This window comes from Tachysurus vachellii, chromosome 18, assembly GCF_030014155.1.
Source record: "Tachysurus vachellii isolate PV-2020 chromosome 18, HZAU_Pvac_v1, whole genome shotgun sequence".
NCBI lineage: Eukaryota > Metazoa > Chordata > Actinopteri > Siluriformes > Bagridae > Tachysurus > Tachysurus vachellii.
The window spans coordinates 7,825,299-7,849,880 of NC_083477.1; the positions used below are offsets into that span (position 1 = coordinate 7,825,299).

General features: G+C 39.2%; 1 protein-coding gene across 1 annotated transcript in view; it reads right to left on the minus strand.

Annotated features, from left to right (window-relative positions):
- helz (helicase with zinc finger) overlaps window positions 1-17,312 on the minus strand; it is a 38,333-nt gene extending 21,021 nt beyond the window's left edge. Inside the window, exons 1-16 of the mRNA XM_060893202.1 lie at window positions 17,237-17,312; window positions 13,241-13,447; window positions 11,569-11,605; window positions 11,294-11,418; window positions 11,141-11,197; window positions 10,892-10,940; window positions 10,654-10,729; window positions 9,908-10,106; window positions 9,160-9,267; window positions 8,368-8,668; window positions 7,904-8,171; window positions 7,003-7,342; window positions 6,133-6,263; window positions 4,409-4,588; window positions 4,060-4,161; window positions 2,119-2,297 (exon numbers count right to left, since the gene is read on the minus strand). Of these exons, the coding sequence (XP_060749185.1) occupies window positions 2,119-2,297; window positions 4,060-4,161; window positions 4,409-4,588; window positions 6,133-6,263; window positions 7,003-7,342; window positions 7,904-8,171; window positions 8,368-8,668; window positions 9,160-9,267; window positions 9,908-10,106; window positions 10,654-10,729; window positions 10,892-10,940; window positions 11,141-11,197; window positions 11,294-11,418; window positions 11,569-11,605; window positions 13,241-13,429 (2,341 nt within the window). The 5' untranslated portion in view covers window positions 13,430-13,447; window positions 17,237-17,312. The remainder of the gene's footprint in view (window positions 1-2,118; window positions 2,298-4,059; window positions 4,162-4,408; window positions 4,589-6,132; window positions 6,264-7,002; window positions 7,343-7,903; window positions 8,172-8,367; window positions 8,669-9,159; window positions 9,268-9,907; window positions 10,107-10,653; window positions 10,730-10,891; window positions 10,941-11,140; window positions 11,198-11,293; window positions 11,419-11,568; window positions 11,606-13,240; window positions 13,448-17,236) is intronic.
- Between the last annotated feature and the right edge of the window lie 7,270 nt (window positions 17,313-24,582).

Sequence of the window (24,582 nt, forward strand, 5' to 3'; positions counted from 1 at the left end):
CCACCATGATGCAAAAAAAATTATGCAGTCAAAAGTTTCAATTAATGTTCACATAAAACATTTGAATAGGAAAAAAGATATACTGTGGTATGGTTGTCGGTTCTAGATTGGCTTGTTTGAGAATGTTAGAAACTGCTCATCTATTTTTTTTTTTACACACACACACACACACACCAACCCAGACACACACACACACCCACCCAGACACACACACTCTCTCTCTCTAGCATTTACACAGAACAGTAAGCAAGCAAGCAAACAAACAACCATCCAATAAGCAGTAGCTCTGTAGGCAGAAAGGCACTGTTGATGAAAGAGGTTAGAGAAGAAACCCTCGACCGGTTAGAGCACACTGGAAGGCTATGGTAAATCAAGTGACATATTTTCTAATGAGATAAACAGTAAAGCATCGCAGACTGCACAGTATATCAAACATGGTGAAGGTACAGTAGAGAAGACTATGTCAGGTTTAGCCATTATCACTAAAAATAGACAGAAAAAGACTGCAAAGACCAGGTGATGACCTAATAAAGTGGACAGTAGGTGTGTGGATCTAACTTCTTAGATTACATGAACATGAATCAGGTCATATTAGTTTCATGTATGAGTGCATAAAGTTTTTATTTTTTTGGAAAAGTAGACTACTTTAATCAGTCCAATGGCTCACTTGGGTATGGCAAGCTGTAACGGCTGCCCCACTTAAGCAACTGGATCAGTGTGAAACATCAACTTATGAGGCTACACATTTCTCACTATATACGCAATCGAAGGACATCAACACATCATAGTATATTTAATCAATTGCATGTTGTAGCGGAATGATTGGCATCCTGGATATCGTACACCCAACACTGCCAAGCAATCAGACAGCCAATGTAAACGAACACTGGGCGTGTGGAGTGTGCAGCACGACAAAAAGGACAACATTACATGCTGTTACAGAAACAAATAGAGATGAGGATCAATCATCACATGGATTGTCTAAGCTGGTTCAGATTAAACAGTGGCTGCAGTTCTGGTAAATGCTTTAATATCACAATTCAAGTTCCCACTTTTCAATATGGCTAATTTTAGTACTTAAATCATGATGCCAAGTAATTCAGCTGCCTGTTATGATCAAATGTTCTAGTATTTGATGACTGCCACATGGTCACAAATGAGAAATTGGAGGTCATGTGATGTCAGAATAAAAAGTTCAGTTCTGGTGAAATGACGCATCTGTTAAATAGGAAACTGCCTGTACAGCACGTGTGGTAATTAATATCATAGTGCCTATCTGCTTCATTAACAGCTTGTGTTTTTGGCTTAGAATTGTAAATATGTTATATACACATTGTTTTGCCTTCTTTCTTGCCCTATAGTCACTAGGCCACACCACATGCATCATGTCTGGGAAAGAAAACAGTGAGTAGGTGTCACACCACTATGATTTTTACCACCTTTAAACACCTTTAACAAAAACTCCACGGCTTCTTTGTCATGTTACTCTAGCAGTGCTGGCTGTTACTGAATGGTAAAACAGAAGAGGGAAGGAAAAAAAAGAACATGGGGGAAGGGGGGGAGGGGGGGGAAGAAGAGATGACAGTGGAAGCTAATGATGCTGAGCGTGTTAGACAGGCAAGCTGGGTCTCTTAGCAACAGATGACCCTGCAAGCAGACACATACATGGCAGAAATTAGCTTCTCATGATAAACTGTTACAGACCCCAACACTCCCTTCTGAGAGGGTTTTTTTTTTATAGCTGGAGGGGTAGATAAACGGTATGCATTGTTGGTCAATGCTTAAAAAATGTCTATTACAGGTTAAGACTTGATAATGTAAGCTAGCTTCGGCAAGCTCTCAGGAGAGAGAACATGAGAAAGCATGAGAGATCCAAGAGAGTGAAGGGAATGAACAAAAAAAAACAAGAGAACACAAGAAATTTTTGCAGTTACATCATGATTGCAAGTTAGGGGTAGAAAATTCAACAAACACACATCAGAAATATTTGGTACTCGAGTATTGGACAGAAGCCTTCAGCAATTGTTACTATGCATGTGAAGATTAATATATGAACTAAAAGATGAGGCAGGGGTGTGCATGAGTGTGTGTGCATGCGCGAGTGTGTGTCACACTCACCAGGTTCCAGATCAAGCTGACAGAGGTACTGGGACGTACTAAGCGTCACTACTACAACACGGTGGCGCTCTATGTCCTGCCGAGTCGGCATCTGAAAGGTGAGGTAAGCTCCAGAGATCAGGCAATACTGCTGCACCACTGCATGCACCGTTTTCACCCAGCGGTTCCTAAAGTAAACCCTACACACACACACACACACACACACACACACACACACACACACACAGAGTACAATTTCAATACAACCTGTTGCACAAATTAAGATTTACTATAGTCTAGACTACATTAATTTGTATCAAACAAGACAAACGTCCCTATGGTACTACACCTGAATAAACAAATCTTCCAATAAGGTTTTGTAGTGATGTATGCAGTATTCTTAACAAATACATCAGTTATTCCCTAGAATTGGTGTTTGTCGGTCAAGACTAGGAGTAAAAATCTCTAGGCTCAGAAGTGAACAGTGCATGTCGAGGGAGTGTCCACTTTACAGTGCTAGTAACCCATTATGATAGTTGACAGAATGAGAAATATGCCATACGGGATCTTGATGGAAAAAAAAAAAAAAAAAAAAGAGCACTGTGCTTTTCATATCATCGCTTTTGGGCGGAAACCTCGTATGTCCAAATTTTGTCAATTTCATATTTTTTCACATATCGATGCTATTGGTCAGTCCCCACGTGGGTCTGTTATTTTTACGTTATTAACCAATCTAAAGTCTTGAAAATAGCTTGAGCGCAAATCTCATAACTCCATTGGACACTTCAACTGTCCACCTCTTCCTCACTCCGCGGGAGAGTTTCGCGGCATATTTCTCCTCAAGAAGAGTCGCAACGAATCAACACGTTTTCTGAGGTAAATGTCTTCAAAACACTGGGCTCAAAGAAAAAAAATCTTGACCCTCGCTAGTTCTGGTGCTCGTCTGAGGACAGGAATTTAGCGCAATACAATCCACTGCAACGCGGACTAAACCCTGTGCACTGCAGATAAGGTACGGCGTTTTTTTTAATTTCCTGAAAAATAACGGTTTTGGAGATACGAGGATTCCGCCTGACAGTGACGATATGCTGGTGCAGAAACACTCCCGATGGCAGACCCTTTCAAAGGGTTAAAATATCAAAAGAAAATCAGTGAACTGGAAATAAAGAGAGGATATCCATAGCTTTGGAGAATAAAATACCTGTTGCAGTGACAGTAGTCACAAGCTACTAAGTTCCATAACGTGTTATTACATGTTTCCAGGCAAGAAAACGAAAAGGAGTGATCGCAGTACAACAGGGGTACTTAAGGAAGATGCGTTCACCACATAAACACAAAATTCACACATGCACAAGGTGAAACACACTTTTCATGTGTTGCACACTGCCCCTCGAGGTTAAAAAGAAGAGAAACAGACAGATATTCATTCAAGTGAATGTATTTTTAAACCTATTTATGTGATCACTCAGTAGGCATATATGAGCATGTTAATAATCTCTACACAATATTTTACATGTTACTGTTCTTGGCAAATTGGAAAAATATATGATGGTATGTTCTAATTAGGTTATAATATTCTCAATTTAAAATCTTATGTTGCTTGAAGAAAACGATGGAATATCAACACCAGATCTGTTGTATCCATGTGAAAAATGTCGTCAGTCATGAGGGAGATCCACTAGTTTGAACAATAATCACAGAAACCTTTGCCATGGCATGAATGCCTGTGTGTGCAAGCATGACAGAGAATGCCATGTTTAAATTATGCAAATCTATTTAAGGCTGTGAATTGTGAATAATAAAAAAAAGTTTATCAAGACGGTTGTTTTATAAATTACTGTAGGATCCGACAGAAACCAAAAGTCAAGACGTCTCAGTTATATTTACGCATGTGTAGGTAAACTGACATCAATACTGAACAAGACTTTACATTATTGTGCCCTTTTCGGCTGCGAGCGATACCTGAGAGGTCTTGCGTGTGGATTGCCTGCCTCCACATATGGATGAAGGTAGTCCTTTATGTAGAGATCTGCTGCACTGTTTGAATGGGTGCAGATGAGGACCCTGTGAGACAAATGTACATACAAATAAATAAATACACAGAAAAGTTGGTCAATGGCTATGAATGATTCAACTAACAAAAGATCACAAAATCAAACTAGCTCAGATTTAGAAATATTATCTCTGGGAAATTTTAGTAGGTCAGATAGTGTTCTACATGGAAAAAAAAAGCCAGTGAGCAGGGACGAGACACTTCAATGTAGGTTCTTACTCAAACGTGAGGGAGTGCATGTATGAGACAGGTACTCACCGTGTGTCAGGCTGTTTTAGGATGTGTTTCACTGCCTGAGCCAATGTAAAAGTTTTGCCTGTGCCGTAGGGTCCAATGATAAGCACGGGAGGGAGATTGATTGACAGTGGAGTGGTGATAGCCAAAATGGCCTCCTTCTGCTTGGCATTTAAACGAGGGTCCAGCTGCTCGTCCCACTGCCTGCAGAATGTAGTACAAATGTTTGGACAAGTTACATATTTGCTCTGCCTGTAAAATGGCCAAAGGTTTGTTGTGACCCAACAATAACGCTTGAAGTCTCAGGGCTCGCAATATCACTAGACAGGCCATTGTTGGGACGCCACATCAAAAATCATTCCCCCAGTGGGGTAATTTATAGCGGAGGAGAGAAGGGGTTGAACACCATACGAGAACGGAGTACGGACATCAGCAACGCCAATTGGCGACTGTCGCCGTTCAAAATCCTGCCACGCCTCTCACATAACCTTCCGTTAAAATGCACTATTTTTGTTTTAAATTGTTGTTAACATATATAAAACTTATATAATAACATACATGCACACACAGTGTTGTGCTCAAAAGGTCTGCATACCTTGGGAGAATTTGCAAGATTTTTTTTAAAGAAAACATGAGTAAGAAGGCAAAAATGTATTTTACCTCTTATAAGTTAATATGTGAGGCATAACAGAATGACACAATCATCAAACAAAAACAAGTAAATAATCCCTGTTCAAAAGTTTGCATATCTTAATTAGTTCTTAATATGGCGTATTGCCCCTTTAGCATCAATGATGGCATGCAGTCTTTTGTAATAATTCTGCAGAAGGTCCTTAATTCTCTCAGGTGGTAGAGCTGCCCATTCTTCTTGGCAAAATGCCATTTTTTTGGTTGTCTTGCTGCACATTTGAGATCTCCCCAAAGTCGCTCAATGATATTGAGGTCAGGAGACCATGATAGCCGCTCCAGAACCTTCACCTTTTTCTGCTGTAGTAAAGGGCCAACCTTGCCTTGTGCTTTGGATCATTGTCATTTTGGAACATCCGAGAGCATTCCATGTGCAGCTTTCATGCTGTAGAATGCAAATTGTATGCCAGTATTTTCTGATAACATGCTGCATTCATCTAGCCAACAATTTTCACTAACATCCCTGTGCCACTGGAGCTCCCACAGCCCCAAAACATAAGAGATCCACAACCACGCTTTACAGTGGGGATGGTGTACATTTCACCCTAGGCCTTGTTGACTCCTCTCCAAACATAGTGGTTATGGATGTGACTATAAAGTTACATTTTGGTCTCATCACTCCACATGACTCCAGAAGCTGTGAGGCTTGTGTAGGTGCTGTCTGGTATACTGAAGGTCGACCTTTTTGTGGCATCGGTGCACTAACAACTTTCTACTGGCAACTTGACCAATGAACACAGATCATTTGTGTTCAAGTACCTCCTTATTGTGCTCCTTGAAACACCACCACCACTTTTTTCCAAAGCAGCCTGCATTTCTCTCAGAGTTGTTTCTGGGTTTTTCTTTGCGTCCCGAACAATTCTTCTGGCAGTAGTCGGTGAAATCTTCAGGGAATGCAAACTTTTGAGCACAAGTGTACATCTATGGCTTTGCAACATGGCCATTAAACAGATAGCACATATGAGCATGATGGTAAGGAGACAGCAAACTTTTGGCCATATAGTGTATTTAAACACACGTTATGGAACGTTAACATGTGTGTGAAAAGGTCTGTCATTTACCTGTTGGGGCTCCAGGGGATTATTGGAGTTAGGCTGATGTCAGGAAAGAGGATGCTGTTGTCACGGAGGCGGTCTAGAGCATAGTGCATCTCACACAGCGGAAGCCTGTTCAGCTGAAACTGCAGCTCCACCTAGCAGATCAGAGAGGAACCTAATTAAAACGCATCCACCAACCCAGCATCCTACATGCGTTGACTCAGCCTTGGGTCTTTGTGATCTTTTATCCTTCTTTCAAATAGGCAATTCAGAAAAGCAATAACGTTGTTAATCATTGTTATTTCCACGTAAGTATTCACAGACTGGTCAATGTTCTAACTAGCAGAACTGGCAAACACACCAACCAGAAGCTCACATGCAAAACGCCAAAGAAATCTGATGATCCACAAATAAGCCTTTTAAAATGACAGCAGACACGCTGTGAAGACTTTCACTGGGATTCCACAAGACAAAGAGGCTTGTCTCTCTAGCTTTAATGGTGCTGAAGTACTGTAGTGGATGTGTAAGATGGGGAAAGTGTCTGTAACCAATGAAATCTCCATGCTGACTTTAAAGGAGAAAGCATGTGTAATTTAAAGCAAAGCCTGGTCTTTAAAGGTAGACCTATGACAAAAGAGCTCTGGGATTCTGCCATCACAATTCAATTACAGCTTTAAATGATGCTGGCTGTTTAAAAGCTGGCTTATAGTAACAAAAGGAGATCAATGTCAAGATTTACAATGCCAGAAACGTGTCCTGAGATTGTTTTGGGAAGCACTAACTGGGCATAGTAGAATAGAAAAATGCAGTGCAAAGCTGTATATGAATCATGCCTAGTGTTGTTTGTATGGAACAATCACACAAATCTCTCCAACATGCTTTTCAGAATCCTACCTGCAGCTCCCTGTCAGGCACCAGATGGAGCTCCTCACAGCAGTCCTTGCAGATGCGCAGAAAGATGTAGTCCTTAGTCTTCTCCTCGATGAAGGCCTCGTAGACACGCTCCTTGGCGCTGGCAGGCTGGCCTTGAGACACCCGATCACGGCTCACAGGCAATAGCAGCACCGAGTTTACCTTCGTCATCACCAGCCGTCCTGCCAGTGTGTCCTCAGACAGTGTCTCTGTTAGCTTGAAGCGTGCGAATAGCTGGCCGTTTTGGGCATAGTTGGCACCCCCAGATATTCCAGTCAGGAGGAAGCTGGAGACCAGCTGCAGGTTTACCTTGATGTTGAACCTGGGAAGACAAAATGGTTTTAGTATTGTCATGTTATCCAATGACATACACAATTCCTCCAAAATAAGCAAAAACAACAAACGTCTCGATCCCTGCAGACGTGTTGTCTGACGTTACACAAGATCAAAATAGCTTTGCTGCAAATACACCAAATAATATTATTATCAAGTTTTTGAGCAAACCTGTAAATCACCTATATTAAACACCTAATTTATGACTTTTAAGTTCTGCAGTCTACACACAGCCACCTGCACAATATCATGCAAGGTGCAAAACATATAGATTCCTCCAAAGTTCTTAGAACTTTTAAGAGAAGTGAATTTTCTTAATTAGTAGAACTGAAAATCTGGGACATTCACAAATGCAGCTGTATTCATTATATAAAATATGATTCAAGTGTGACCTCTAGTGGTTAAAGACAACAAATTAGTACAAAAGAAAGTAAACGTATATCTCTGGTAAAACGTTGCATTTGTTCTTATTCTCATTATGCATCTGAGTGACAATAGTGACAAATGTTACAAATGCTGCTAGATGTGCTGCAAGACTGAAGGTACTCACTTGCTAACTTCTTTGTACTGTGCAATCTCCTCTATGTAAAGCAGGTCATGCAGGCGGGGCTGGTAGTTCTCACGTGTGAGAGTCTTGTCCAACACAGACTGGGTGAAGAGCTGGTCAGCAGACAGCGGGATCTGATAGCGGCTGAGCAGACTGCGCTCCAGCTCCATGTTCTCATTGGGAGTGAACTCTACAATGGTCTTGCAGGATGAGTCCCAGCGCTTCGCCGTCATCAGAAGCTGCTGCCGTGCCTGCATCAAATGCTCCAGGTCTGCAAGGGAGGTAATGCACACAATTCACATTTTCGTTATTTATTTGATAAAAAAAAAAAAAAAAATACATACTCATCAAAAAACTGTAAAGTACTGGGACAAAGTTTTGTGCTATAACGACCTACTCTACGCTGAAGTGTGACTGTAAAGTTTGAAGCTTGCTGACATCGTGCAATTAAAAAACAAATATCTTACCTTCAATAGACGCTGCGTCCACCATCACTCTCTGCATCAGCACTGGCTCAGAACCGAAATCAAAGACTACGGTCTGACGGAAAGTGCCGAAGATCTCGGTTCTAAACGCCACCTCTACAGTGTAGAGGCAGTGATCCATTCCGTTCTGTAGCACTTCTACTCCCGTCCACTCCTGACAGCCACCCTCACACACCTGCTGGGGTACCTGGGTGGAAACGTCACCTGCCGACACGGCTGTGACGGAGAAGTGCGGTCGGTTGGCATCATAGAGCAGTGCGATTCGGTGCAACACGCGGGCAGGCTGGACATGAAAAGTGAAACAAAGGACAGGGTTTATAATGCAGGCAGATTGGTACATATTAAATAAGGCAGTTCCATACCAATAATAAGACAATAATCATTATACACAGGAGGGAAAACAAATTCTAAATAGATATACACACACCCACCATTTCTTCTGTATTGTCTTATTAAAAACTATGATACAAAACGGAGCACTGTTACATGTCTTGGTGTTAGTATTTGCTCATAGTATGCCATTACTTCACTAAGAGTGACAGCAAGACTACATTTAAAATTAAAACATAAAACACCATTCCTTTAGAGATAACTTGTAACATTCTGAACATCCCGTTTCCTTGTTTAATTGTAAGCCTGTAGTAATTTAAAAAAAAAAAGAAACCGTGTCTGATTACTCAGAGCAGCTTCTGATACATTAAATAGAATTAAACACGAGCCACATGAGCCAGACACTCTAAAAACAGCTCTCCGGTAAGCTTACAGTGTCCCTACCTTGCAGTAAAGTGAGAATGTCCAGGAATGAGATGACTTCTTGGTGTTGACAGTGACCGAAAGATCTGAGTTATGTTCGACTGTAACTCCATCTATACAGTCATTAAGCTGCAAATACATCAAATAACAGAGGAAAAAAAACACTATGAAAAGAACAATAAAACTCTGCACAGGTCATTTTAAATACTGACACTGATTTTTGCATACAGGCTTTTTTTAACAACAGAATCACTTAATTCTTCAACCCACAACTATATTAGCAACATTTTAAAACACCATAAATTGGCAAAGCCATGAAAGGCTGCTGCAATCTGTTCAGAAACTTAGGACCTAGCGACTTGTTTCTCACAGATGAACCAAGGCTGATGGAAGTAGCTTTGAGAGACTTTTAAGAACTATTAGGATAGAGCTTGTTGAATCGTACGTCATAGGAGACCCGACTAAAAAGATTGCTAACCCTCATACAGATCATTGACTAAAATACATCAAAATTTGTTGAATGAGGGAACAAGACTGGATGAATCAAGTCGTGCAAGTCTTACTCAGAAACTACTTTCAAATAGGTACTCAAAAGAGAGTTTTGAGTCAAAATGGGTTTGCCTTGAAAACTAAAGTGTCAAAATGAGGCAAGGACACTCCAAAAAAAAATTCAAATTAAAACAAACATTAGGAACACAAACATACAGAACATTTTTTAAATTATACATTTACACTTTTACTAATCTGTGATCTTCGCTAAACACCGTACCACTTTCTCTGGTGTTAGGGAGTTGATCCACTTTTCAATGAGGGCCTCCGTGTAGTTCTCAGTGTAATGCTTCCCATCTTGCTGCTGCTTGAGACGAATGAGTCTGGAGGCATAGCGCTGCTGCCACTCAGTCAGCTCCTCCTGAGAGTGGGCTGAGGTGCACTGTGCACCATACCGACACAGACCCTGCTCTAAAAACCTGCACAGAACCACACGGTTATACAAAGACTCGCATCCAGAAACATGAGCACAAAATCACTGTTACACAAACATGCAAAAAAACAAAAACATATTTGCAGCAGAATCCTGAATTTGCTCCCTCAAAAAAAGAAGACGGTTATAAATTTCTACTATTCTGTTAACTATTCTAATGATCAGGTCTCTAGAAAGTTGCTCACAGAATATACATTTTAAGGGGGGGTCTAGAAGATCATTGAGACTTTCATTTCCCTTGCTATTATGTACATCACAAAGTAACACAAAGAAAGCAGGTCTGAAAGGAGCAAAGCATGAATGTGCTACGAAAGTCCTGGGACAAAGAAATGCTGTCCATTCGTTTTACATCTCCAAATATTAAATGATCAAATTAATACTACCAGCAACACTTCATTAATACTAAATAAATACTAGCAGTGGAAACTCTCTCTTAATTTCTGTAACATACATTAATGCCAACAAATTTTAGTGCAGTCCAGATAAAACGACGGTCACCTCTTTAATTCATGATGAACAACAGTCTACTTTACCTTTTACACAACGTGTACTCCTCGCTGCTAGTGACCCCACGAGGAGGAGGCCGAAACTGCCAACCTTCTTGAACGTCTGTTCCCAGAACCAGGCAAACAGTGATAGGGACAGAAAAAAGAGAAGAGAAAGTTGTTGAAATGTATCAGCACATGTACCAACACCGCCACCCAAGACATGAGACTGGCATTAAATATGACTTGGTTGTGAAACTGATGTGGTCAGTTAGAGGAAACTCACCCTCCTCTGTCTCTGATGGCTGCTCCGTCACCATTTTACTGCTTACAGACTGTATAAAAAAAAATGTAAAAAAAAAAAACCAAAAAAACAAAAACATCTTACTATCACAAGGTTTCTGATAAGGACCACTGACTACAACTAGGATCAAAAATCTCTACGCAATTGAAATCTTACAAAATACAAAAGTCTGAACCATGTTTGGACATGCCCTAATGTGGCTAAACAAAACAGCTTCAAACACAACCTTACCTCCATTTCAGAAAGGAGTATCTTCAACCTCGTCATATCCTTAGTCATGATACCATTCTTCAACAAAGCAACAAAGGTATGCGTGTTAAATTTCAGAAACACTCAGATATTTCAGAATATCTGAGGTAAAAAAAAACTGATGGACTGATTTACCAGCGGTTCTCCATACAGAGCTTTAGAAAGAATGGTAAAGACTTCCTGTAGGCTCCCATCCAGCATCATTTTCTGCAGCCCAGCCCTGAAACTTCCCTCACCCTTCCCCAGCTCCTCAGCCAGCACTACACACACACACACACACACACACACACACACAGGTAAGGAAACCTTTGCCACCTGCAGCCAATCTCACTTTTCTCAGCTCAGTCTTCAATTACAGAGTCAAGTCATGTAGGACATGCTTTCAAAATAAAAACTGAATTTTTACTCACCATGCTTAGAGTCTTCATCAGCTTGATCATACTCCTTCTGTAGAGAAAGGTGAGAAGCAGACATTACAAATCGGTTGACATTTAAACGATTATTCAGAAGTTCGGTCAGGGGAGATGATGCCTAATCATCCTCAGTGAAACCCCTCTACAGTCCAGTATTAACAGGCAGGCCATGAGGGCCAAGAAATCAGCAGAGCAGTGAGAAGCAGAGTGTTTGTGCTTATACATATATACGAGTTAGTCATTTCAGATCTGTAGGTTAATAAATAAACGTAATTAAGAAAAGAAAAATACATGAACTTTTATATAGACTTTGTATGTACTGTTTTGGGACACTCTTTAATGGGCTTCTGAAGTGGCAAGAAATAATATTTTGTGTGTTTATACATGTACGAGATCTGTGGTAAACTTCCAGTTAAAAGTAATTCGTGCTTTTGAATGGAAAATAATATCATTTACAAGTTGATTTATCCATAACCGTCATAATAGAATGAATAAAGTTGTTCATATTTCTATTGGAGACTACTAAATCATATCAAATTCAGTGCTACCGTTAAACATCAAACTGGTGCTTTATGAATACACATCGTATCGTACTGTATGGAAGCAGACATTTACACCCACTACTATTTACCACAGATAAGCACAATCATATAAACAAACACCGAAACCTTTTATAAAAATGTCGGTACTGCAATAGTACGTTAAGTGATAGATTTTACAAATCTGAAATACTGAACTTACAGCATGGTCTTAGGACTCACCTTGGAAGGTTAAGAGCAGTTGTGATAGTGTGTTAAAATGTAATGAATATTTAGAAGCAGTCTCTGTTGCTATCGGCAACGTAAGCGTGGTAATGTCACAAGGGTGCAGCATGTGTGATCTGACTGAAGCTGACAAAACCAAATTCATTATACATGTTAAAAAATTAAAAAAAAAAAAAATACATTCCATAAAAAGGTTTTAAAAAAAAAAAAGGAAGAACAATTTAATGTACATCGTTACTATTATAGGCTGCAACAAGGATTTAGCCACTGATTCACATGGAATATGAAACTAACCTATAAACTGAAATACTGAAAAATTATAATCAATATTATTATTCAAGACAAACAAAAAAAACAAACAAAAAAAACTTACTAATGGACTTCAGGAGCAGGCTGTAAAACAAGGCCCGGTTTACACTGTTTGCTTTTAGCAGTATTTTAATTTTTTTTTGCTCATCAGACTGTATGGGAGGCTCATAAAATCTTGGCCAAAATATTTTTGACCTACTGATACTGTGTGGTCACCATGCCAAATTGTGTAACAAAGATCCTGGAATGACTAGATGTACAAAAAAATGACTTCATTTTGCTTACATCATCCATCAGCATGATGCGGGCTTGCAGGGACGAAAAACACCAAAATGTGCAGGGTTGGTCTACACCAGGACTGTGATTGACAAATGCTGAAATAACTAACCTATGAGAAATGTCTCTGGTTATACGTTAAAATTTTAAAAGGTGTGTAGACAGTGGAAGTGGATCTGGCCAATGTTGGTCACTACTCAAAACCAGTTAGAACTAAAACAAGCATCGCATACGTAAAAGCAAGTAATAAGAGACTAGAGGGCATGCTCGATTTTTCTGCCAAAATATAAATGAGATGTTGTGTAGAGATGTGAGCTCACCAGCTGTAGCCAGGCTGCTATGCGGTAGAGCAGTGCACACTTGCGGAGGAGGGTTGTGCTGGGGGTGGGTGGGGTCGAATCCAGGGCCAGCAGGGCGTCCGTACTGTGGGCCACCGCTGCCTCATACTCCTGCCTCACTAACGATCCAATTGCCTCTTCACATGACTTCTGGGGCCTCCTGTCCTCCATGACTCTGGGACAGAGTATCTGAGGAGGAGAAACAGAGCGAGATGTTGGAGCAGTGGCCAAAGCCAGGATGGGCAGTTTGCTAGATTTCCTGACCTGCGCTGACACACACGAGTGTAACTAGCCGAAATGAGAGCATCATTAACCATATACAATTTTAATTTACAGTTACAATTCACATTTATTTACACACAGGCTTTGGCTGTCTGGGTGGAGCGTTGCATGCTCTTCCTATATACAGTATGGATGTTTTTTCTCCAGGTTTTCTGGTTTCCTTTCAACTCATAGCAACATAGGGGAATTATTGACTCTAAACTGAGAATGTGATTATGTGTGTGCCCTGGACTGAATGGAGCAGAGTCTCAATGTACAATTTCCTAGGAAGTGCTCTGGATCAGAATCAAATCCTGACCAGGAGAACGTAGTTACTGATGATGAATGAGTAAACATCATACACGGTTGGTTACATTTTTTTTCAATTCACGATCCACTAAAATCGGCCATTTTTTGTAACAATGCTACTGTGCACTAGATTACCCAGAGCACACTATTAGAGATTCAGTCACTTAAAATGTGCCCTTAATGTTGTTGTATTTGCACTAAGATTAAAGTTTCGGCACTCCCGTCTTTGTGTAGGCTGTTCACCACAATTACAACAAAAGACGCTGCACTTGGTGCTCATCCTGAAAATGAACCAACATCACCTCCATGTAATCAAATATCAGCTTTATAAAAATTATAAAATTTCAAATGAACTATTTTACAGACAGTTTACACTTCAGGGACCACCCTGAATTTGATCACATGCTTGTCACAAAGAGCTCCTAAACCAACAGAAAGCAATGAGAGGAAGCTGACAGACCTGCTAAACCTAGAAAAACCAAATATTGAATTATATAAAAATAAGATCTTCACACACACCTCCCTCACAAAGTTACAAAGTGAGTTACTGAAGAATACCCCACCCGCCCAGTCTGCCCTCCATCTCTCCATAATACATATTTCCTACACACCATTTTATTTTCTGGGGAAATACTAAGTGCCCCTTTTCCCCCCCGCACAGTGTGACGAATAAGAATAAAAAAACCAACAGCACCAACACCCACATTTTTAACAAATTGTAACACCTTCGTCAAAATAATTGCCAGAAAAAAATGAAAGTAAAATAAACATTTAGCAGTGGAACTAAAAGTTATGTTATGTTTGGCTCCCCCGTTGGTGCATGTTTGCAGTATGTTCGAAGAAGAGTTACCACCTAATATAAACGATACAAAACATCCCATGTGTCTAATTTAACAATACAACGCTCTCTTCATTTTTGTAACCACTAATGACCAGTTAGAAACCAAAGAATATAAAAAAAAGGTCAATAAACATCATTATCCTACACCAATACTCATTATTCAAACTAATCACCCATTACTATGACCATAATGATAAAGCTGGACAGCAGCAGTGACTGGTTGATTATTAGTATTTTAGTGGTTAGCACATTCGCCTCACACCTCCAGGGTTGGGGGTTCGATTCCCGCCTCCGCCTTGTGTGTGTGGAGTTTGCATGTTCTCCCTGTGCCTCGGGGGTTTCCTCCCCCGGTCCAAAGACATGCATGGTAGGTTGATTGGCTTCTCTAGAAAATTGTCCGTAGTGTGTGAGTGAATGAGAGTGTGTGTGTGCCCTGCAATGGGTTGGCACTCCGTCCAGAGTGTATCCTGCCTTGATGACGCCTGAGATAGGCACAGGCTCCCCGTGACCCGAGGTAGTTCGGATAAGCGGTAGAAAATGAATGAATGAATGAATGAATGAAAATGTCAATCAGATTCATTTTTTTTTAGTGATCAGTAGCTGGTTGTGAGTTTCTGCCCCTTTGAACAATGTATTGAGCATCAAAAGGGGAAACCACAGAAACACAGATTTTTTTTAATGCTAAAATACACCAACACTCATATTGACCCCCAGTCAAGTCTGTGCACTGGGTGTGGCTCAAAATCTATTAAAAGCCTGTTGTGCCGCAATCTCTCATCCCACTCAATCACAGTGTAACTGACTCTCCCATAGACACCCAGAGGACACCCTGCTTCTCCTAAGAGCTGCGCTGTTCACCCAAAACATTTTGGGATAAATTAACAAATAGTTTGAAACCACAGTGAGACAGCTGATCATTTCAATTTCACTAAGAATGAATAGTACAGTTATCTTTGGTAAACGTTCAAATATTTTTAATGAAATTTTAGGGGAAACCAGGCTTTCAGCATGGTCTTAATGCAATCTTGGACATCAACTTTATACGGCCTGGATACGGATAATAAAGTTTGGATATTTAACCATGCAGGCTGATGGGAAAACACTCTACTTCTAATCATTACTGTGCTGTGCTCTTTGATAGTGATTTATTTTTTTTTTACATTTTTTTTACAAGAGACATCAGGGTTAGTTTCATCCGTGCCCCTTTTGTTTCCATTGGTTTCTTCCATCCGATGCTGCACCTGGATTAATGGAGTGTATATTGTGTATTTATTGTATGTTTTTTCTCCTCTCACATTGTAATGCTCTTACAATAGACTGCATCTTTCCAGTTCTACACAGTAACATATGGGAGCAGTCCAATTTCTGTTCTAAAACAACTTTAAGTGATCGTCTGTACAGCACCTATAAAAAGACATGCTCCTTGTGCTTTGTAAGTTTTGCCTGGGGTTTCTAACCCAAAACCTAGACCTGGTAACATACATGACAGTATATGATGTGTAAAATGTATTTTAAACCAAATAAAGTGCAGATAAAGATCACTGTTTGAAGGGACGATCAGTCGTGGTAAAAAAAAAACCCCCATGGTGTGTCTCTGATATCAAAGGCAACGCAAGTCTGAACATCACCCAGCTCCTGAGTGCTATTTAAACATCATATCTGCGTAAATTAACGGGGAACATACCAAAAAAGGCGACGGGGAGACTAAGAAAAACACAAAGGGCCTATATTTGGATTCCGGGTCAGTTAATAATAGATGTCCCATCATCTGGCGAGAAAAAACAACAACTAGCCTCATTGTATCAGAACACAAAAGCAAATCAAACGACACGAAATTAAGCTCCTGATGTCGCTCTAAAGCACTCAATCGCGTGGACTTCCTGCACTGCACAATAAGCTTTCCGAGCAGACGTTTGGCTACAGTTCTGCTTTACCCAACTGTGATGTCGCCTGTTTGAGCTAGCTCGCTGCGTTATTTTTCTACACCTATATTTAGACAAAGTCCCGCCTCTTGTGGTGTAATTGGCTAGCGCTTCGTCAACACGCGCGCTGAATACGATACCGTGCAATGACATCGTAGCAAGCGGGAGAGTATTAGCCAATCATGATGCTGAAGGCGGGATTATCCGGAAAACGGGTGGTAAAATTACCGCTAGCTGGCCTTGAGTGACTAACGCCCCCGTAGCCGTGTTTACGCAATGTCTGGTACAATGTCCCGGAACGTCCGCGATGCCCGAGAAGTCGGTGCACCATAAACAACTGCAGACCTGAGACTAAAAACTATTATGTCCAAATACAAAGTGACGGGACGTGTGAACTAGCAAGCTACGCTTAGCCAACTAGCTGACGCTACCTATCTTAGCTAACGTTAGCTAGCTAGTTTGTAGGGCTGCGGTTCTGGCCTTATTGTGTACGAGTCATACTGCAGTTCACAATAGTGCTTATTTAGCTGTTGTTGCACTCTAAGATACCCGACATCTGTTATTTCACCAGCAACCACAAACAAGTCGTTGTTCTTAATCTGAGAGCAGCGAAGTGAAAAGGTCTCGTAGGAAGTCTGCACTTACCTAGCTTCACTTTCTACGCCATCTTGAATCCACTTGTCAGCCTGTCGCACGGCATTATGGTCAAATATTTACTGCGCGCGGCTTCCTGGAAATGCTACCGTCATATAGCTTAATAACACACTGATACTGCGTTACTGTCCTCTCCTGGCTGTAATTAGTTCAGTACAAGATTCATTAAATATATTTTGTGAAGATATACACCCTATATAGTTATAAACAACATAACAGGCTTTGACGTTTAAATGTAGCCTTTTGTGATGGTATAATACATGAAGGAAATGTAAACATTGGGCCCAAACATCTGAGTGAAAAATGTCCAAAGCCAAGAATCATAATTTTCTTACAGTTACAGTATTATATATATATATGTGTGTGTGTGTGTGTGTGTGTGTGAGTGTTATACAACCCAGAACAACTTCACGCCAGATTTCAAGGTTTTCCCCAAAAAAATAAACAATATTCATAAACTAGGTGGTAAATAAATTAGTACACATTGCATCATTGATGCCATAATAAATTTGACAGGACAGGACAGTGATTTATAATTATTTCTAGTGTTTATATTCTATAATGCCCTACCGGGTTCATGCTTTGTTTCTTCTGAATGTAAGTGTAAAAAAAAAATAAAAATCAGAAAACTGTAATCCGGCTCATCAACTAAAAACACTAAGCGATATAGAGAAAATAATCTCTAATAATGTATGTTCCTTATACATACACCTGTATTTCATATGACTTTGAACACAACGATCATTGATAGGCTGTATAAATGTACAGTCTGGGCTAGAGGGAAATCAGCCCCAGACCAGTCTTCATTTATGTATACTTATGTTGGTGTAGTTGTTACACATGGTTCTACAAAAATCCAAATAATCTATTTAAAAACATTTATTAACAGCAGAAAATCTGATGTGAATAGCAAATAATTATGTCTAACTTAGATGGATTTTTTGCCTTTAAAATACAGGAATTTAAAACAAATGTAGCTAATTTATACCAGTTACCCCAAATTCTTTTGTCCAAATGATTGACGATTCACATTTACATTTACTGCATTTGGCAGACGCACTTATACAAACTTACATATCATTTTATACAACTGAGCAATTGGGGGTTCAGGGCCTTGCTCTGACGTTGACTTGTTCTGTATGATTTGTGTTTAAATGATAGTATGACTTGACAAAAACAAAAAACAACAACAAAAAAATGCAGTCTAGTAGCTACTCTGTAAAAAAAAAAAAAAAGGTGCCAACAAATCCAAAGCCACTGAATGACAGAACACACCATGATGTGTTTCTACACCATGAGAGCTGTGTTTTCACTATTCATTTACATTGCAATTGAATGAACATATTTTGCTTTTGCAACACTTTTTTACTTGCATCTAATGAATGGTTTAGTATTGGACATGCAAAAGCAGACACTTCTGTTGAGTCAGTGCATGTTCTTGGCGTTGTCATTGGTTGCTTTTTCTTATCTTGTGACAGAGAGGAAGATTGAGAGAGACAAAAAGAGAGCAAAGGATACATATTACTAATACTGAATTTAGATGATTCTGAAACATTTTACTTTATTAAACAAGTGTTTATTATTTCCCTTACATTTATTTTTTAAATGACTGATATATTACTTAATAATTATTATTATAGTTACAACAACAACAATAATAACAATAATAATAATAATATAGTTACAACAACAACAATATTATTATTATTAGTAGTAGTAGTAGTAGTAGTAGCAGTAGCAGTAGTAGTAGTAGTAGTAGCAGTAGTAGTAGCAGTAGTAGTAGTAGTAGTAGTAGAAATGTTTTGTTACTATACTATACTATATTAGAATTATACTTATATTAGAACTTTCCGTGGAGTGCATGATCTCCCTGTGTCTGTGTGGGTTCCTGTGTATGATAAAGTAGTACAGAATGTGGATGGATGAGTAATTCTTACATTTCAGAACAGCGCCTGTAACAGTGTAAAGGAGAGATTATGGCGCCGCCTGCTGGTCCCTGTAGTATCTTCACTCTGCATTGATCAGTGCGCTGCAGTTGTGTACTCTCACACACGCACAGCAGACACGGAGCATCCTGAAATAGCGCTGACAACCACTCACAGCACAGATTTTACACTTACACCACTCGACTCGATAAAAAAGAAAGTCAGAGCGTTTGATTATTGACCAGAAAGCGGTGCAGATTTCTTCCTTCTTTTCTGAGATTTTGCTCAAAAACCTTCTCTGCATCCAGAACGGGACGGGTGAGCTGTGCATGCACAGAGATCTGAGTTGAAAACAGCCTTAAAGCTGTAATAATCTGTACTTTATCTCTCTGCAGTCTGTAAACGATATTCTGCTCTTTAGGCACATCAATAACACGTGAACGTGTTTAAGCGCGAGGACAATCTGATGAAGAAATCAGCCCATAATCATCTCCAGCCTGGGGAACACAGATACCTCTGATTTTCTTACACTTACAGGAGGAGGATGTTAATGAAGGAATACAGAATATGCATGCCACTCACCGTGGAAGAGGTAATGTCCAATAAACAACTCATAAATGTTAATAATCACAATATTAATATGAGCTTTAAACATAAAACTAACCTTTGTTTGGTTTGTCGCCTTATTGCATTAAGACAAAGCAACAAAATAGTGTTAATTACAGTTATTACCATGGTCATTAACTTATTGATTTATATATTTCCATTCATCGCTTATCTACAGACTTTCCTTTCTTTACACTACTTACATAAATACGTTTTATGTGCTAAACTTTCATTTGTTTTAAATAAAGCAAATTACCGGTGACGTCCACGGGGTGGCGCTGGTGTAACTTTCCTACCCAAACAAAGCTGTGAAAGAAATTAGAAGTTCTTCTTTTAATCTTATCTATCTATCTATCTATCTATCTATCTATCTATCTATCTATCTATCTATCTATCTATATGCGACATGCGATTTATATATATATAAAAATATGGGATAGTGTGTAGTTGGACTTGTGAAGAATGTGAAGAATGAGAACAAGATTTCAGGCTTTAGTTATATAATTATTATACAAATTGTGTGTGCTCCAGGCAAAAATAAAAGTTGAGCCAGAGGGCCCAACCGAATCGTAGGTCTGGTGTCAGGTGCCTGTCTGACTCTTTGAACATTCATTCCATAACCATTACATAAGCTCAACCTCACTTTACCACGTGAGCATCGCACATTTGACACTTCATTGAGCTGGATGAGACCCCTGTGCTCAGACCCCTGGGTAATTGCTTTGTGTTGCTTGTCCTGGAGCTATACATCTGGAGTCATTGTTTATAATCATCCTGTCACTTTGGGGCTGTAAGAGATTGTGTGCCTGCTGAAAAATCTGCCACAGTCTGAAAAGCTAGACAGCCAAATCACAGTTTAAAGGACAGAGTAACTGAATCAACACTACTGATTACCACTTTCATTGTAGAGATGAAAAAAGTATTGATCAATTAATCATGTAATTAGTAAGCTGGAACAGACTACCAGCTGGCAAAGATGGTCTAACAGTTTGACCAGCTCTGCCTTTGGCTTCACAGCTTAAAGATGGACAGACCAAGCTGGCTGGTTTTTTTAACAGGGTTGATTCTGGGAACAGTAAGTGCTTCAGGGAAAAAAATGAAGTATTATGTTTGGCCAGGTTGCAAAATAAAGACTAGTCAAATCTCTCTCAGACACCTAAACTCATTACACAACTATCACACACACACACACACAAAAATTATTTTCATGCTAGAATAAAGCAGTGTACATTGGAAGGACTTTTTTTTTCTTTTTGTTTTTCATTTTCAGAGTTTGTGTGTGTGTGTATGTGTGTGTGCTTTGTGGGCTTCTACTGGGATCTTGAAGAAACAATACAGACATTTTGTTAACACCATCTATTATATATAAAAGACAAACAACTGTAATAATGAACACTTCATTCTTAGAAGAAAAGGTGCACTATAGAAGGATTCTTAGCTTACTCATCAGGAGCAACTATTAATGGTAAAAACTCTACATCAGAGTACAAACAGTGTAAAATCTATACATTAGAGTGTTTCCCTTTCAGAACAGGGTTTCAGATAGATCCCTTGCTGAAGTCAGATACCATGAGGGACAACCTTTAAAATGTCTCCATGTGTGAATGATGCACTCAGTTCCAAATGGCACTCAGTATCTTTAGCTAATCCTTTGAACTGTAATTGTCTCAAAGGGAGGATCAATACAAGCGATTAATACATAATGACTCAGCATGGTGAGCGATAAATCGACGTCATCATTCCTTTTTCTTCGCAAATTAATATCAAATGACTACATTTTGATTTGAGAAAGTTATTGTAACATCATAGGTGTGATGATAGGTGTGACCCTGCTTTTTTACAATAGCTTTATTTGCATGTAAGCCATTTTGTAAGCTAACCACAGATGCAGAGTATGCTAAAATTCTTTACCAGGAAGTAATAGTGGTATTAGGTGATGAAGTCCTTCAAAACTCTACTGGAGCTTCTCTTATTCAAAGCAATACATTGGGTTTTAAACATCTAGCATTACTCCATAAGTGTAATGCATGAAGCCCCTGACCTTAAGCTTTGTGTGTGTGTGTGTGTGTGAGAGAGAGAGAGAGAGAGAGAGAGAGAGAGAGAAAGAGAGAGAGTGCACGTATGAATCTGAGTTGATCTATTGACAGGCTGTTTACATGTGAGGTATAAATATGAATAACTGACCTGCCTGGTAACAGCAATGTACTGATGGAAATAGACTCTATGCTTAAAGTAGTAACTGAGTTTATGGTAGTATGCATGTGTGTGACAAAACAGAGATATAACCAATGCATGGAGAGGCTATTTACAACCCGAAAATGCTTGACCTGCCCGGCAGTGACTGAACTTTAAACACTATTTGTAATGCTAGTATGCTTTTCAGATGTGAGCTCGCAGCAGTGGAACATTGCGTTCCAACTAATGTGCAATGATTTGGAAACACAGTTAAGACCAACAGCCTTGAATGTAATTCACAGGATTATATAGCAGAACGCAGCCAGTAACTCTAGATGTCATTTTGTCGCGTGTAGCTGTTTGTTCCGTCTACTAGCTAATTTTTGAGCTAGTTTGAGTTTTCTCCTTAAATTTTTATCCCAGCATGGTAAAAAGTACAGGCAGCTGAGTGTAATGACAATTACTTCTGCTGTATTTAAAACAGTACTGTGTAGTTCATGATAGCCCAGAAAATGAAATTTCAACTCTAAATTATTTGTTATTATTATTACATTGATCATATCCCACTACTGTGATTGTTCAGCTAGCATTAGGCTTCAGTAAGCCACATTGTGCGAATATATTAAGAGTTATCCATACTTGCAAAAACATTGTAACTGCCCTTAATTATTATTATTATTTTTTTTTTTTTACCATAAATAAAAATAAATGGAATTTGAGCTTGTTTTGGTGGTGCCAATGTTCAGCTTTGACTTTCTTTGTCATGTCACACTCCCTCCACAGTGGTGTTTAATACCTCATATGAAAGTAGCTTTAAGAATTCAGGGTTTTTCCAGAGTATTTCTGTTTTTTACCTAGCATACTAGGGGCACTATTTTCATAAAAAAAGGTTAGTTGTTTTACTTTTTGTCAATGGTGATATCAAACCCATATGTGCTCTCTGAGATGCCTCAAGTGCTTGATCATAAGCATTTAAAATTTAAAGGTGTTGTCTTTAATAAGGTTCTCCCAACAGAGGTAAAAAAAAAAAAAAAAAACATCTCACACTGAAAGCAAACAGTGCCCTGACTCATTTTATATCACTTTGTTTGAGCCCATTGTGTCTCAGTGTTCAAAACGTCTCCTGTAGGAAAGCAGAAAGCAGTCGATTTGCAGCTGTCAGAATACAAGAAGGTTTTCAGTTCTTACTAATGCTTATGATCTCTTCTTATTAAACATGTTTGTTCAGAAATCTTTTCTATTTTATACCCTTGTTTTCCCATTGTTCCTTGGGAAATCTTGCATGCTTGCAACACAAAATTGAAGCCATGGTTTCCATTGTTTGCTCACTGGCCCTGTTTTCTTCCCAGATTCAGCCTTAGTCAATAATTCTGTATAAGACCCAGGACTTGCTTTTTTACTCCAGCATCAGATTCAATCTCTATTCCTTACCCTCTGTCCAATCACTTATGCTGCTCCTTATTTTGGGCAAGTCACAGTAGTGTTTATTGTTTACTGTTTTTGTCTTTAACTTGATTTGTGATTATGGACTTATCTTTGTTGAGCATGTCTGCCTGGTTCTTATAGAGGATTCGGTCAAAATAACAAATCTTTGTAAACGGACGTACAGTGCTTTTTAGAAGAACTCGAATGTAATCGGAAAGAATCCCAACATTTTATCGATAGCAGTCCTATTCAGGAAGAAAGAAATTTGTTGATTAAGATAACACTACATTGTGGCACTGTGCAAAGCAATCACATGTTGTTGCAGTGCTGACTCTCAGGACAGTTTTTAGGAGAATCACTCCGCAACACAGAGCCAAGGGCTGAGAGCTGGACATTTCACACCTCATTTTCAGAAAGAACATTTGGACGTACAGAGTCGACTGTCTGAAATACAGAACAGAGCACAAATTAAAGCTAAAAGTATCTGACTACTATTGGTTTTGAATCAGGGTTGAAAGACCAAGATCATGAAAATCTGTGCACTCAGGCCAGCTGGAGCACCGATGAATAAACTCTGTGTAAACATGTGCCTTGTGATGGGCTTCACACCCACATTTGTTTGAATTTAATACTGAATTGATATGAATTCACGCACTGAATATGCTCACTTCATATGGTTTAACATAGGGGCATCCTAGTAGTGCACTATATGAGCATTGCTATTATATTTGTGACTTGTTATAAAATGTAATGGAAAATGCGTTCAAATTGATTTTATTCCTTACTATGTTACTAAAATTACTCGTACAAGTGTCAATTATAGAAAATGAGAGATAACCAAAGGATATCAGGTTGTATTTATGTACTGAATAATATAAGCCTTCTCCCATGTCAGCCTACAGCTTTATACTCTCTATTTCATTTAAAAACCTATCAATTACATATGCCTCTTGGCAAAAAAATTTCATTATGAGGATTCCTTTCATACAGTTGTAGAAAAACCCAAAGCATGATTTTAACCTGTGTTGGGAAGGCTGACATTTCCATTATTATCATTGGCATTGCTTTGCTAGAAAATCTGATTACGTCCATAGAAGTATTAGGCATGACTCAAACCTCAGTTTGTCGGTATCTCCACTGTTCTGTTTTCAATTGACTTTCAAATGACTACGCATCATTTTATTATATAAGACAGGCAGAATACAA